Source organism: Lagenorhynchus albirostris, chromosome 5, assembly GCF_949774975.1.
Source record: "Lagenorhynchus albirostris chromosome 5, mLagAlb1.1, whole genome shotgun sequence".
NCBI lineage: Eukaryota > Metazoa > Chordata > Mammalia > Artiodactyla > Delphinidae > Lagenorhynchus > Lagenorhynchus albirostris.
In genome coordinates, this window is record NC_083099.1 from 27,702,294 (window position 1) to 27,718,788 (window position 16,495).

The 16,495-nt window shown below is 38.2% G+C and overlaps 1 protein-coding gene across 4 annotated transcripts in view; it reads left to right on the forward strand.

Annotated features, from left to right (window-relative positions):
• The window catches only part of PIK3CB (phosphatidylinositol-4,5-bisphosphate 3-kinase catalytic subunit beta), a 194,036-nt gene extending 187,047 nt beyond the window's left edge, over positions 1-6,989 (forward strand). For all 4 annotated transcript variants that reach the window (XM_060149740.1, XM_060149742.1, XM_060149743.1 and 1 more), the window contains 3 exons: positions 3,513-3,658; positions 4,983-5,115; positions 5,485-6,989. In XM_060149740.1, the coding sequence (XP_060005723.1) occupies positions 3,513-3,658; positions 4,983-5,115; positions 5,485-5,622 (417 nt within the window). In that variant the 3' untranslated portion in view covers positions 5,623-6,989. The remainder of the gene's footprint in view (positions 1-3,512; positions 3,659-4,982; positions 5,116-5,484) is intronic.
• The last annotated feature ends 9,506 nt before the right edge of the window (positions 6,990-16,495 follow it).

Genomic DNA, 16,495 nt, shown 5'->3' on the forward strand with positions numbered 1-16,495 from the left:
TCATATATTGGTTTGTTTGCTTGAAGTTAGGTGATAAGCATTTATTTAAATGTTTAAAAAATTATTTAGGTTATTTACAAGTGACCTATTCCTTCAATATAAGAAATTGTATTTGGGACGCATATGTGCCTAAGAGCAGAAGGAGCAGATAATGTGCAGGATGTATTAACTTTAAAGAAGGTAAGTGTTAAAAAAAAGAAAAAGTTGAGACAAACCCCACTTGAGGCATTTTTTCTTTTAGAATATCAAATATAATCATCTGTGGGAGTAAGGCGATACGGAGTATGACTAATATCATTTTGGGGTAGCTAGGGAGCTAGACCAGGTTATATAATATAAAGAAGCTCTTAGTTTTGAAGTGAAAATTTTCTTATTCTTCAGAGTGACTTTTGTTTGTAAATTCTTTAATATTAAGCAAAGACAGATGAAATAATTTGAGACTTTTTCAGTTTAGCCACCCTTAGAATTCCCTGACACTAGGGGCATTCCAGAGTAAAGACTCTGAGTCACTCTGTGAACTCTGGCCCTAGGTGGGACTCAGAGTTTTACACCTCCTTGGAGATCTGGGTAGTTCTGGCTTGAGCTTTTGAGAGTTGAACCTTGTGTTCACACTTAAAAGGATTCCCTCTGACTTCTGGTTAATCAAGCTGAAACACAGGTTTTTCTCCATTCTTTCTGGATGCCCTTCTAATATATTGAGGAATAAGAAATATGTAAATCCAAGAAGTCAAAAATAATAGAAAAAGAGGCCAACAGTGGGTGAAAGACATCAACAGATTTGGGGATGAGCAAAAGCAAAATGGAAAAATAGCAGTGACTCGGCATAACTGAGAAAATGGCTACTTGTGGAAGGGTGTGTCAGTCTGAGGAAAGCTCTGGAATCAGGGGCACTAGGTGCTGCTGAAGGTGGGGAAAGGGGAAGAGGCTGAAAACAGGATTGATTGGCAGTTTATATATGGAGCAATTAGGTGCTTATATCTCCTTCCCAACTCCAAGAAGGGCTAGAGGATTTATTCTCTGAAGAAACCAATTCTTCTGACTCAAGGACAAACAGCTTCTATGGAAGCTAAGGGTAAGATGCCATATTAAAAATAGGGATGGAGTGAAAGTTGGCATGATAAATGGTATGATTCCCAGCCATTTCTGCTTGCTTTGCTCCAAGAACAGTAGCAACCAGGTATATATTCCCACTCTCGCAATAGACTACATGGTTCTTCTCAAGAGAAACTGATCAGTTCCAGTGAAAAGGCTTACAGATGCTGACTTTTGAGGTCTCTCCCCAGATACTCTGCAAGGAAGCCCACTGATCAACAATCCTACCATGTCCGTAGATTTTTCATTCATCTTTTTAGTGACTCATTCTTAAATATGAATGGTCAGCCAAAGATTATCAGACATTTGTTGAAAGCCTCCACCATGAAAGAGACCAAATCAAGCAAAATGGGGGGAGGGGGAAAGAAGAACTCTGGGAAAACAGTACCTGCAGTAAACAGAGGATGATTTAAGAAGTAAAAACAGAAAAGATATTGCATCTATGAAGTAGTAAGATTCTATTTTAAAAAATTAGAAAATGGAATTCCTAGAAATTAAAAAGAGGAACAAATAAAATAGAAGTATAAACTAAAGATCAACTAACATTTCTTGAACTCTTTAACTTGTGGAAAGCACAGTTCTTTAAGTTCTTTATATACGTTAACTCCTTCAATCCTTATGATAACCGTACAGAGTAAGTGGTAGTGTTATCCCCATTTACAGGTGAGAAGGTTGACACAACAGAGAGTGGACATACCAGCATTAAATCCTGGCAGTTTGGCCCAGATTCTGTTTTTTAGGCACCAGGCAATGTATTGCCCTTTAATATCCTGAAGAGGACCAAGATATCTGATAAGTAGAAGAAAGAGGATCCAGAAATGATAGAGGATCAGTCCAGGGAGGTTCACCATCTAGCCTAATAAAAGTTAAAGAAGTAGCACATAAGAGGAAGGGAAGGAACTTACCCAAAAATAATACAAAAACATTTCCCAAAGCTGATGTTTGGGACTATCCAGTCAAAAGGGCACGAAAGTTCCCTTACAGTAGATGAAAAAACCCTTACTAAGGCCATTCACCGTGACATTTCAGTGCATCAGGCATAAAGTGATGGTCTTAAAACCTTCCCAGAGATACAGCAAGCCACTTACCAGGGTTCAGGAGTTAGAAAGACTTGACTTCTAAAATAGCAGCATTGGAAACTGTATAAGACAGTGGGAATTAGCCTTCATGATTTTGAGTGAAAATGATTTCTAACCTAGAATTCTATACCAGACTTTCAGTATGAATGTAGAACAAAGACATTTTCAAACATAAGGTTTCAAAAGCTGTATCTCTTCTGCATCTTTTTTCAGGAGGATGCCAGAATAAGGGCATCCATGAAAATAAGGGTCTCAACTGGGGTGCTTTTGCCCTTGGGGGACATTTGTCAATGCCTGAAGACAATTTTGGTTGCCAGGATGCGGGAGGGGGTATTCTACAGGCATCTGTGGGTAGAGGCTAGGGGTGCTGCCAAACATCTTATAGTGTATGTAAGATAGAACCTCACAACAAAGAATTTTAGGGCCTAAATGTCAGTAATGCCAAAAGTGAGAAAGCCTGGTCTACACCAAAAGAGAAATGATGTGGAACCCAGGAAACAGGGACTGCAAATGGGAGGAGAGTGAAGGTTGAGCACGGGGTGATGGTTCTTTGGCAGGCTTAGAGAACAGCCAGCCCAGACAGGAGCTAACAGATTACCTGACCATGTGGAAAACCGTTGTGAAATGATTTTTAAGATTTTGTGAAGAATTAATGACCAGATCATAGAACACTAAGACAAAAAATAGTTTTGTCAAGAAAAAAGATGAGCAAGAAAAGGGAGTGTAATCATAGTATACTATTACCACATGGCTTATGTACTTCAAACAGTAAACACTGGATATTGATTTAACCAGAAATTATGATATAATGTGTTGCATTATGAGGCATGACATCAGCACAGGAGTACTAAATCTTTACCTTCCATAATAATCCAAAATTAGGAAGTAAAAAATAATTATAAACATACTATTTAGAAAAATGGAGACATATATCAGGAAAAACACGTGGACGGGTGGGGAGAAGTTACCTCTAAGTAGTAGTGCTTAAGATGGTGAGGGGACTGGTGGGGCAAGGATGTACTCTCTCTTTGTTTTATTTCTGTGTGTAAAACTATTTGATTTTTTAAAATCAAACATGTTTATTATTTGGATGTATTTTTCTTTTTAAAGATTCATCTTTCCCACTGTGTATATGCAGTTTAATATCAGGGTTATTATTGAATATAAAAGACCTTCGAATGTCAGAGCACTCTTTTCCCAAATGATCCAGGAGGCCGTGTAGTGTCTCTAATACTACTCCATTTGATGTAGTGCATGGGCGTCTAGGACTGCTGAGGCCTTGCATTTTTATTTGGAACCCACCAGAAAAAAAGGGGAAATTAAATCCCATTTGTTTTCCAGCTCTTCCACATTGACTTTGGACATATTCTTGGAAATTTCAAGTCTAAATTTGGCATTAAAAGGGAGAGAGTGCCTTTTATTCTTACCTATGATTTCATTCATGTGATTCAACAAGGAAAAACAGGAAACACGGAAAAGTTTGGCCGGTGAGTATTGTCCTCGTGTCAGCGTAAACACATCTAATGTTTTCTCAGCTGACCAGCTAGACTAGCATTTAGCTGAGAGGTATATTTAGATTGGGGAGATAGTCAGTCTGTTAACAGGAGGCTTTGGGGGAACTTGCCTATCAGATCCTGTTCTGGTTCAAAGAAGAGAAAAAAAATGCTAGAGGGCTTCCCTGGTGGCGCAGTGGTTGAGAGTCCGCCTGCCGATGCAGGGGACACGGGTTCGTGCCCTGGTTCGGGAAGATCCCACATGCCGCGGAGCGGCTGGGCCCATGAGCCATGGCCAACGAGCCTGCGCATCCGGAGCCTGTGCTCCGCAACGGGAGAGGCCACAACAGTGAGAGGCCCGTGTACCGCAAAAAAAAAAAAAAGCTAGAAATTTGAAATAAATTATTGTTTTATTCCAATAGTGTACCACCTTTTATCTGTATTAGAAAATTCTCTGAAACTGTTAAGACATTTGATAGTGAGATGCTGAGAGGGACTGGCATTTTGCTGTCATTCTATGTGAAGTGCAGTAAGAGAGTCAGGGTTCAGGGAAAGACTTAGTAATCTCTGATCTATTCCTTGCTGTTTGTAGGTTTCCAAGCACATTACTTGTCATCTTGTCTTTACTTCTTCATTTTAAATGGGGACAAAAATAATTATATTTCAGGGATAGTTTGATAATGAGAGATATGTTACATGATGTGATCAACTCATCCATATGCTTACCAAATGATTGCTAGTATTTCCAGTTCCGCATGGGTTTCTGCAGAGTGTAACTCTGGATCCATTTTCCTCTTTGGCAAAATTAGGGAGATAGGATTGGGTGGTCATCTTGAATGACCAGCTTGAAGAGGAGAGAGAGGGAAGGCAAGATGATAGAAAGGTACAATGCAAATTCATTGACACTGGTTTGGGGGACATTAAAGAAATTAAGTCTCTGGAGTCAGACCACAAATCTAGAATCTAGAATTATGGTTAGAAATCCTTATGGATTATAATCACCACTTTTTTATAATTAATTTTTGTGACATAGAATTAAAAAGCCTAGATTAAGTGTTAAATTGCCTTTTATCATATAATTTCTATTTAATTTTGTTTTTGAAAAAGATATGTGTGGTTTTAGAGAGCTTGATTTATTTTATGTAAATTTTAGTCCTGGGACAATTTTCAAAAGGGTAAAACTCAGAAACGAACCTTTAGTTCAGTAGAAATTTTCCAGCTCTTATGGAAAGTCTAGCTATATCTCTCATTTTCCTTTATGAAATTTGCTATTTCCGTTCTAACATCATACTCTTGTGATTTGCTGCATCAACTAAAGGTTCCGCCAGTGTTGTGAGGATGCATATCTGATTTTACGACGGCATGGGAATCTCTTCATCACTCTCTTTGCACTGATGTTGACTGCAGGGCTTCCTGAGCTCACATCAGTCAAGGATATACAGTATCTTAAGGTATAAACCTCTTTTCTTTGTAAATTGGACTTTGTGAGCATAGAGCTCAGCCGTACCTACCTATTTCATTCAGATGTTCAAAGGGAATGGAACAAAGTCATTTCCTGTGAGACAGTTTTACCCAGGAGTGGTAGTGACAAGTAGCTCAGTAGTTGTCTTGCAGTAATCATAAATTCATTTCATCTTCAAAAAGCCTCTGGCAGAGGTCATATTATCACCATACCTTGGTGTTCATTCTCTCTCCCATAAATGGTATTTGAATAAGGACACGGGGTATGCTGTGTGGCCAAGTCGGCCTCCTGCAAACTTTGAGATTCGCACCTCACTACAGAGAATATATAAAATCAGATTTTTTCCCTTCATTTTCAGGACTCTCTTGCCTTAGGGAAGAGTGAAGAAGAAGCACTCAAGCAATTTAAGCAAAAATTTGATGAGGCACTCAGGGAAAGCTGGACTACTAAAGTGAACTGGATGGCCCACACAGTTCGGAAAGACTACAGATCTTAACGATCAGCCTTTGCTCCTAATGTATTTGTTGGTTTCGTTTAGTTTTCATTTTGCACTTGCACTAAATTGAACATGACCCTGCCAGAGATGTTATAAAGGGAATGAAATCCTGGAACCCAGAGTTAAATTAAAAACAATGGCATCCCACAGAAACCTAATCTGAACAATCCCTGATGACCACCCTCTGCTTTTGAATGCTTCCAAGATTCATCATGCAAACTGTCAACATTATGGATAATCATTTCCTGCTGACTTTGCACGCCAAGGAATGCTACTAGAGATTATTTTTTGTCTTTCTTTTTTTTTTTTTTTTTTAAGTATTTGGTACTTTTCTGGAAAGGTGTAAATACTTCTTTTTCATATTGTGACCAAGTGTTATCACTCAGCCAACTTATCCACACCTGGGGACTAGTAGCTGTTCTTACTTTCCAAATGAGGCTTAAAAGAAAGCTTTCTTTCTTCCCTTTTTAAATGTGGAAACTACAAATTATAATATAATTTGAAATTATGATTTTTCAAGAATCTTTTAAACCTGTGGAAACATTAATTCTTTTGTTGATACTTATCTACTGTGATAGCATCATCCCAGCCAGACTTGATGAAAATCTACTTGGTGAGGCAAATATAATTTATGCTGCATATATATTTATAAAATTTCTAGTGGGAGTTCTATATAAAAAGGATGTTATTTTGCTTTTCTTCAGCCTGTGTTTTAAAGTTTTACAAAAGCAGAGCTTTTTCCTAAGTTACTTTTTAGTTAACTATGTGATCCAGTTCTTCCAGCTGCTTCTATAATGAGGCACATATTAATACAGTTTTTACATGGTATCTATGAAAGAGTTCACTTCATAGAGCATAATACTTGAGCAAATGTATCCAAGACAGAAAGCAAATGAAAAGGAAACTATTTATGGAATAAACTCCAGGCCTAAAATTCAGTATTTTAGTAAAATGCCAGCTGTTCTTACTGTATTTATTAAAACTTGTAATAATGTGATTTTTCAAGGATATTAGTTCAAATTGAAATGTTTCATGCCACATGGAATTCTTTAATTTATTTGTTGAGGTACCATATATTTAGGGTGCTAGATGGCAGAAAATGTTAATATGTGCAATAGGAACTACTGGTTTGAATGTGTAAATGGATGCTCTTCCTGAGCACTGGCAACATCCAGCAAAACTACTGCTTATTCTCCAAAGACTATTGGGAGCTCTCAATCCTCAACGACATGGGAAAGAGAACTGAGTATTTGCCCTGCGACTGAGTTTTCTATAGGAATTTTATTAAAGATTGTTTAATTTTGTTGTCTTCCTTAATGTTCTCAGTCAAATAAATGGGTGAGCTGGTTTTGGCTGCTCTTGGGATGTGTGGGCCTCTTCTTTATGGGCAGCACAGGACCTTGGCGCTGGGACTCTTTAAGAAATGGTCAAGTCAATAGACAAACCAACCTCAGGGTAAGCTAAGGCTCATGGTCTCTTCCATGACTTCTCTCGTTGTTTCCCAACCCCATCAAGCAGTATGGGAGGGCTTTTGGACTTTGGTTGGGAGCCTGAGGCAAGAGGGTGTCTTCACTGAGTTTCCATGCCTTTGGAAGGTATCCTGAGGTCTGGAAGAACGTCCCTTCAGTTACTTGGTACCCAAGGCCAGACTAGCCACTTTGTAGCTCTCTTCCATTGGGCAGGTGCTCAGAGCACAGTTTCTTGGAAATAACTCAGCTGATGGTGGGGATTGAACTCTGAACTGACCATTCCCAGGGCTGCTCTAGACTTGATGAGAGTTGCAGAAATAGGACTGTAGGAGGACAGGTTTGTTCAGGGATCTTTGTCTGATAGCAGTCCACCATTACATGTACCAGGTTACGGATCAGGGGTTTGAAGAGTGGTGAGCATTGCCAGGCAGAAGTGGGCACCATTGTTTCCAGAGGGGTCTCCTCAGCCCATAGGTTCCTTGGTAAATATATGCTAAATCGGTGAATGTGAATGTCTTTAAGAGTAAGAAAGGGAAACGAACCTCCCCAGACAGTGCTGGACCTGAGGCCAGCATGGCTCTTAACCACCTCTGCCGTAGACCCCCCCATAGATAGCATGATAGCCCTCAGTAGCTGCTGAGCACTCCTACCAGGTGCTCCCTACACACTTGCTGACTTGCATGTCCCTGATTCTCAGGGGCTCCGCCTGAGCCAGACAGTTGGAGGTGGAAGGCAGAGGATAGCCAACCAACAGAGCAGATTAGGGGTCTGGGCTGTAGGAACAGTTCCTTGTGTGGGGGCTGGTTACCCAATGCCTTGGCTCCCTGTCTTTTGGTTATTTCCCAAAACAAGATTTTGGAAGCTCTATATATTTCCATACTTGAGGACAGCATCTGTGTCTACCCTGGACTGGGAAGACAAAGGATGACTTTGTTGAACAAGTAATTCCTGAGTATTCTTCTCATGTCTATATTCAAGACCCTGGGCTGCAGAAGCTCGTATTTGCAATCCAGCTCTGCCTCTCTGACCTTGGAGTAAGGTATTTACTTTCTTTCTCAGGATCTGAGCTTCCTATTTGTAAAGTGGGATTGGTAATAACTGCTCTACTCACTTCTGTGGGAGAGGCTAGTTTAAGACTGTGATTGGAATGTGTGCTGAGTCCCAACTCAGAGGCTATCTCATTTCTTTCCCTGCTTCCCCCTCCTGAAGGGAGGAATCTCAGGGAAGGGAAACCCCTTCCAGAGCTCTATGCTTGTCTCCTGTCTTCCAGTGCATTTTCAGTTCTGCCTTGTGCAGCCCATATCCCTGACTGTCAGCACCAGATCTTAGCCAGGCAGCCTGTAATGCAGGATTCACTTGTCTGCAGAAGGTGAAAGATTGGTCCATGAAGTGGAAAGCAGAGAGGTACCATGCCATGTGACCCTTACTATAGGGGACAAGCAGCTCTTAGGAGGGAGGAAGCAGGGGCTGTGGTTTCCTGAAGTGGGCCTCTGAGCTGAGTCTTCACGGACAGATAGGAGATAGGTGAACAGGGAATGGGAAGAGCATATTAGGCAGGAAGGTACAGCATATATAAAGCATGATTCATGGGCATTAACAGAATCAGCAAGTGCTTATTTCTACTGCCTCTTGCCCTTCCTCCACATCAGAATGCTGCATCTCTTCCCAGGTAGGATTTAAACACCAGTCATGACATCCTGGAGCCTCTTCCTCTTTCAGTAGCAGTAGCAGTTTTGTCCCCTTTTCCAATGATGGAAAAACTGTCTGTCTGACAACACTTTCTGGGTTATTCCTACATGAAAATGTATAACTAATAGATTTTTGGAGCTCTTAATACCTTTCTACTTTTAGCAAAGCCCAGTTTTAACACTTAGAGGTCTGGCCTTTTAGATCTTCTCCACCTTCTTCTCTTCTACCTTTTTTTATTGTGGAAAAAGGCACATACAGAAAAGTGCATAAAACAATAACATAAATAATATTAGCATATTATAGAGCAAACATCCAGGTAACCACCACACAGGTCAAGAAAGAACATTGACAACACCTCAGAACCCTACAAATTCCCCTTCCTGGTGAAGACTCCCTCTCTGCCAAGGTAATCACCACCTCTTCTTTTATGGCAATCATCAGGATTCTTCCCCTCAACATCATGTTTTTAAGATTCAGCCATTTAGTTGCATGTATCTCCAGTTCATTATTTATCATCACCGTACAGTATTCCATGTTATGGATACCCTATAATTTACATATCCTTTCTACTGTTGGGACACATACAGGTTGATTCTAGTTTGAGGCTATTACAAATGATGCTGCTGTGATAATTATAATTTATCTCTTGTTTCACATATGTATATATTTCTTTGGGTGTATATACTTAAGATTAAAATTGATGGGTCATAGAATTATGTAATCTTTTTTTTACCAAGTAATGCTAAAATGAGTAGTTGTACCAATTTATTTTTTCCTGGTACTTAATTCTTGTTGCTCCACACTCTCGCCAACACCCGGTTAACCAACATTTAAAAAATTTTAGCTGTTCTGGTGTTTATAGTGAGCTAATTTGCATTTCCCTGATTGATTAGTAATGACATTGAATTGCTTTTTCATGTTTGTTTTTGGCCATTTGGATTTTCTGCTTTGTGAAATGCCTTCTTAAATCCTTTATCCATTTATTAATTTGGCTACCTGTCATTTTGGTTTTTTGTTTTAAGGAAGGATTTTTTAATTTTGCTTTTTCGTTTTTTGTTATGTGAAATTCTGTATATATTTTGTCTACAAGCCTTATCTTCTAATAACACAAGATCTTAATTTTAATGTCAAACTTATTATTATTTTCCTTTGTGGTTAATATCCCTTATGTGGTATTTAAGAAATCTTTCCCTATTCCAAGGTCATGAGGATATTCTCCTGGAATACCTTATGAAAGCTTCATTTTTTTCCTAATCCATTTAGATCTGTAGTCTACCTGGAATTGCTTTTTATATATAGTATGAAGTGTTTTTTCCTAGTATCTTTTATTTGGAAAGATAATCATTCTTTCTCCACTGTTCTATATCCCCCTTGGTCATAAACCATCTGTCCATATATGCATGAGTCTGCTTCTGGACTCCAGAAGATATCCAGTAGATTTCATCTCCCTATTTTATTTTACTTAATTATTAAACTCATGCATAGTACATATTGTGTGCTAGGCATGCATTTAAACTATATATATTTAACCCTTTTAACAATGTTGTATGATAGGTACAGTTGTTCTTTCCCACTTTGCAAATGAGAAAATGGAGGCACTTTGTCCACAACGTAGGAGCCAGTATTCAAACTCAGGGAGTCTGTCTTAAGTGTCCATGCTCTTTATTCACAGTTATCAATGATGCCTCAATATACATTTCAGAATCTGCTTGTCGAGATGCCCAAAATATGGAAATTTTAAATGGAATTGCACTAACTTGTAGATTAGGTTGAGTCAAATTGACATCTTCAGAATATTGACTCTTAAAATCCATGACAGTTGAGTATCTTTTATTTAGATCCTCTTCAGTTTATATCCACTGTGATTTATAGTTTTCTATGGAGAGCCTTGTCTATATTTTGTTAGATTCCTGGGTAAGTGATTTTTTTTAACATATTTATTGGAGTATAATTGCTTTACAATGGTGTGTTTCTGCTGTATAACAAAGTGAATTAGCTATACGTAAACATATATCCCCATATCTCCTCCCTCCTTTTTTTTTTTTTTTTACGACACGCGGGCCTCTCACCATTGTGGCCTCTCCCGTTGCGGAGCACAGGCTCCGGACGCGCAGGCTCAGTGGCCATGGCTCACGGGCCCAACCGCTTCGCGGCATGTGGGATCTTCCCAGACCGGGGCATGAACCCGTGTCGCCTGCATCGGTAGGCGAACTCTCAAGCACTGCGCCACCAGGGAAGCCCCCTCCTCCCTCTTGTGTCTCCCTCCCACCCTCCCTCCCCTCTAGGTGGTCACAAAGCACCAAGCTGATCTCCCTGTGCTATGTGGCTGCTTCCCACTAGCTATCTGTTTTACATTTGGTAGTGTATATATGTCCATGCCACTCTCACTTCTTCCCAGCTTACCCTTCCCCATCCCCGTGTCCTCAAGTCCATTCTCTACATCTGCGTCTTTGTTCCTGTCCTGCCTGGGTAAGTGATTTTAAGTTTCCTTGTTGATCTGTTATATAGCAATTGTTCTCAAAGTGTGGTCCTCTGACTTAGGAGTATTAGCATCACCTGGGAACTGATTAGAATGCAAAGTCTTGACCCCCACCCCAGACCTGCTAAATCAGAAACTTGGGAGATGGAATAGAGCAACCTGTATTTTAATAGTTTTAACTAAAGTTTCAGAGCAATCAATAGATATACAAATAATATTTCTATTTCTCAGACATATGAAACATTCTAATTAATCCTATTTATAGAAATTATTTTGATTTTGCTTGTATCATCTACAAATGATTAGTAGCTTTATTTCTTTCTTTCCATTCCCTTCAACATTTTATTTCTTTTTCTTGACCTTCTGCACTGGTTAGGAATTCCAAGAAAAGGTTGAATAGAAGCAATATTCTACCTTTTGCCGATCTCAAAGGGAAAGTCTTCCATGTTAGGTATGGTGTTTGCTCTGGAATCTGGATCTTTTACTAGGTTAAGGAAGCATGTTTCAATTCCCACTGAATTTGTTTCAAAAATCATGAAGTGATGCTGAATTTTATCAAGTTATTTTCTGCATTTTACAAAGATGATCATATGGTTTTACTCATTTGGTGAGTTATGTTGATTGATGTTCAAATATTTAACCAAATATTTACATTCCTTGAATGAGTCCAACTTGATTGTGATGTATTATATTTTAAAAAATATATTGCTGGATTTGATTCGCCAATAATTCATTTGGGATTTTTATGTCTATTTTCATCAGTGGGATTGGTCCATAAATTTCTTTTAAGGTCTGTTTCAGATTTTGTTATCAAGGTTTTGGTGACCTTATAACCCAGGTAAGATTGGCATTATTTCTTACTTAAAAGTTTGATAGAATTTTGCTAGTGACTTTATGTCTGATGTTTCTTTGAGGTATGGATTTAATTTCTTTAATAGCTAGAGGAATATTCAGATTTTTATATCTTACTGTGTTTGTTCTGAAGAGTTGTGATTTTCTAGGTATGTGTCCATTTCATACACCTTTTCAAATTTATTTTTATAAAGTAATCCGTGTGTTAAGAGTTCATTAATGTTGCAGGATTGATAGTGATGTCCTCTTTTCATTCTTGGTTTTGGTTAGTAGTGCCTTCTCTCTTTTTAGTCTCACTAGAGGTTTTTTAATTGTATTGGTCTTTACAAAAATAAGCTTTTGGCCTTTTTGATCCTCTGTTGTATGTTTGTTTTCTACTCTGCTTTTACCTTTATTATTTCCTTCCTTCTACTTTATTTGTGTTTATTTTGCTGTTATTCCTCTTCTACAACTTTATAAAATGGTTGCTTAGCTGATCAATTTTAGCTTTTATAATAACAGTCTTTATCTGCATCCCGTAAGTTTTGATACGAAGTCTTTTCAAAACCATTCAATAGAAAATATTTTCTGATTATCATTTTGGTTTCTTTGTGACGTGCTGGTTACTTCAAAGTATTTATTAATTTCCCAATACAGATGGATTTTCTTATTTTTTAAATTGATTTCTAGATTGGATGGCATTCACAGAACTTATCTATGAGTTAAATTCTTTCAAATTTGTGGGACTTATTTTTTTATGACTCACAGTATCGTCAAGTTTTATAAATGTTCAGTGTGCACATGAAAAAATCCACATTTTGCAGCTTTTGATCAGCTGTTTTACATATGTTCATTAGCTCAATTCTGCTATGTTGTTTAAATTTATATATTTTTACTGAATTTTTGCCTAGCATTTATGAAAGCGATGTTAAAATACCCTACTATGATTTTGGATTTGCTTATTCTAGTTATGTCAATTTTTATCTTATAGAGTTTGAAGCAATATAATTAGGTGCATCCAAATTTAGAGACGATTTATATCCCTGGTGAATTGAACCATTTTAAAAAATTATTTTAAAGTGTTAAACCGTTTCTGATAATGTGTTTTGCCTCAATGTCTGCTTAACTGATATCAATAGAGTTATATTAGCTTTCATTTGGTTAGTGTTTGCATGGTGTGTTCTTGCAACCTTTTGGAATCCTTATATTATAAATGTCTCTCTTGTAAATAGGATGTAGTTTTGTTTTGTTTTGTTTTAATCCACTCTGACAGTCTTTACCTGTGAATTGAAACATTTAGTCTATTTATATTTAATGTAATTGCCTATGTATTTGGGGTTAAGTGAACCACCTTACTCTGTAGTTTTATTTTTCCAAGATTTTCTTTCTTTGTGTTCTTTTTTGAGTTATTTTCTTTCCCATTTTAATGGAATGCTGAAATAACTTTTACCATTAATTTGGAAATCATACACTCTTTTACCATTCTTTTATTGATTACACTGGATGACAACTTGCGTATTAGACTTATCTGAGTCTAATGTTTATTGGTACTTTTATCATCTTCCCAGACAATGCAAGAACCTTAGAACTCTTTAAATCTGTTTATTTCTCACCCAACCTATATGCTATCGTTGTTGGATTTTAATGATATATCAGTGTTAAATCCCACAAGAAAGTATTGTTTTATACAGCCACTGTCATTAAATATACAGTTAACCCTTGAACAACATGGGGGTTGAGGGGGCCAACCTCCTGCACAGTCAGAAATCTGAATATAACTTTACAGTCACCCCTCCCTGTATGTGGTTCCATATCCACGGATTCAGTCAACTGTGAATTGTTTAGTACGTATTTATTGGGAAAAAAGTTTATTATAAGTGGACCTGTGCAGTTCCAATCCATGTTTTTCAAGGGTCAAATGTATATACATTTTTACTCTTTATCATTGCTTTTTATCTTTTTTCCTGCATTTTCAAGCTTTCATTTGGGATCATTTGTTTCTTAGACCAAGGAATACCATTTCATATTTTTTTAAGTTGTTCTACTCTTGGTTAATTCCTTCAACTTTTGTTTGTCTGGGCCCAGAAATTTAGGTTGGCAGTTGCTTATTTCAGCACGTTGAAGGGATTTTTCCATTGTCCTCTTGTTTATATCATTTCTTTTATAAAGTTAACAGTATTGGGCTTCCCTGGTGGTGCAGTGGTTGAGAGTCCGCCTGCCGATGCAGGGGACACGGGTTCGTGCCCCGGTCCGGGAAAATCCCACATGCCGCAGAGCGGCTGGGCCCGTGAGCCATGGCCGTTGAGCCTGCGCGTCCGGAGCCTGTGCTCCGCAACGGGAGAGGCCACAACAGTGAGAGGCCCGCATACCACACTCACACACAAAAAAGTTAACAGTATTTTAATGTGTATTTATTTTCTACTAGCCACTTTTAAAGATTTTGTTTGTCTTTTGTTATTAGCAGTTTTCCTATGATATACTGAGGGCTGGTTTTCTTTCTATTCTTCCTGCTTGGTGTCTGCAGATCTTGAATCTATAGCTTGCTACCTTTCATCATTTGGAAAATTCTCTTCAAATCTGCTTTTGCATAATTCTCTGTCCTTTTGGAACTCCATTTACATGTATTTGACCTTTAATTATGTAGTCTATACTTTAATTACTCCTTTCTCTATAATCTCTTTGTATTTTTCTCCTATTTTCTTTTCACCTGTTTCCCAGTTTATTATTTCTCTGATTTTGAGTTATTAATTTCATTATTGCGTTTTTCAGTTGTACAGTTTCTATTTGGTTCTTTTTAAATTCTGCTGTGTCTTTTTATATTTTTCTGTTCTCTGTGAAATTCTCAGAGTTGTCTTTTCATTACCCTGAACATTTTAAACATAATTATGTTAAGCTTTACATCTAATGAATTCTTAATCTGCAGACCCTGTGGGCCTCTTTCTATTGTTGGTTATTTCTGTTGATGCCCATTCATGTTGCCCTGCCTTGTTTGCTCATTTATTTATTTATGCTGTATACTCACATCCAAGGTACCTCTTCTTTCAAGAACAGATCAACTCTTCATTCTTTTTTAAAAAATATTTATTTATTTATTTATTTTTGGCTGCATCAGGTCTTAGTTGCAGCACGCGGGATCTTCATTAGGATCTTTGTTGCAGCATGCAGGATCCTCCGCTGTGACATGCAGGCTATCTAGTTGTGGCCTGTGTGCTCAGTAGTTGCAGCGCATGGGCTTAGTTGCCCCACGGCATGTGGGATCTCAGTTCCCCGACCAGGGATCAAACCCGTGTCCCCCACACTGGAAGGTGGATTCTTAACCACAGGACCACCAGGGAAGTTCCTCTTATTTCTTAAGTTATGGTCTTTTGGGTCCCAGCCCAGAATGTGGGAGTTTTGCTAGAGTCCCCCAACATTGGCATTCCTGGACCCCACATTCATCTCCCTAACCCTGCAAGGCTGTCCAAAGTGCTGTTTAGATGCCTGACCTCCTGTTGCGGAATCAGTAAACATTCCCAGGATTGCTAGTAATCCAAACGCCTGGATTACTACTCTGGTTTCTGTTTCCTCCTGCACCTTGGCATAGAAATTCATCACTGCCTCTTTTGCTTTCTGGTGCCTTCAAGAAGATATGTTTTATATTTTGACCAATTTTTCAGTTGTTGGCAAGAGATTTGTCAGCATTACCTTGTCCACCTTTACTCCTTTCTCTACTAACTCTTCATCCACTTTCATATGGCTTCTTCCTCGTTTCACTGAGACCGAGTTTATTAATTTTTTCACCAGCATCCTTGATGTTGCCAAATCAAATGGACACTTTTCAGTTCTCATGCTTCTCATCTTCTCAGCAGCAATTTGACATAGTTAACTATTCCTGTTTTGTAATACTTTGTACACCTTAAGATTTTCCACTGTCTCAAAACATTCCTCAGTCTGTTTTTCTAACACTTTCTCTTCTATACAATCTGTTTTTCCTTTGTACATTTCTTACAAAAATTTTTTAACAAATGCATAAATGTGATCATAAATGCTTTCTTTTTTAAAATTGAAATCTTATTTTTTTTTCTTGAATTTTGTTTGGTTATCCCCACCCCACTGTCAGCCTCATTCTCTATCCACGTTAGGTAGCTCATGTCACCTGTTTCTAACCTTTCATATTTCTCTCCATGCTTGTATAATCGTATACAGAAAAAGATATATATACACACACACACATTATACAAGGTGTCTATTTTTCTTTTTCTTTTTTTTTACACAATTGGACTATATTATGCCCACTTTTCTGCAACTTGCTTTTATTTTGGTTTACTGTATTTTTTTTTTTTTTTTTTTTTTGCGGTACGCGGGCCTCTCACCGCTGTGGCCTCTCCCGTTGCGGAGCACAGGCTCCGGACGCGCAGGCCCAGCG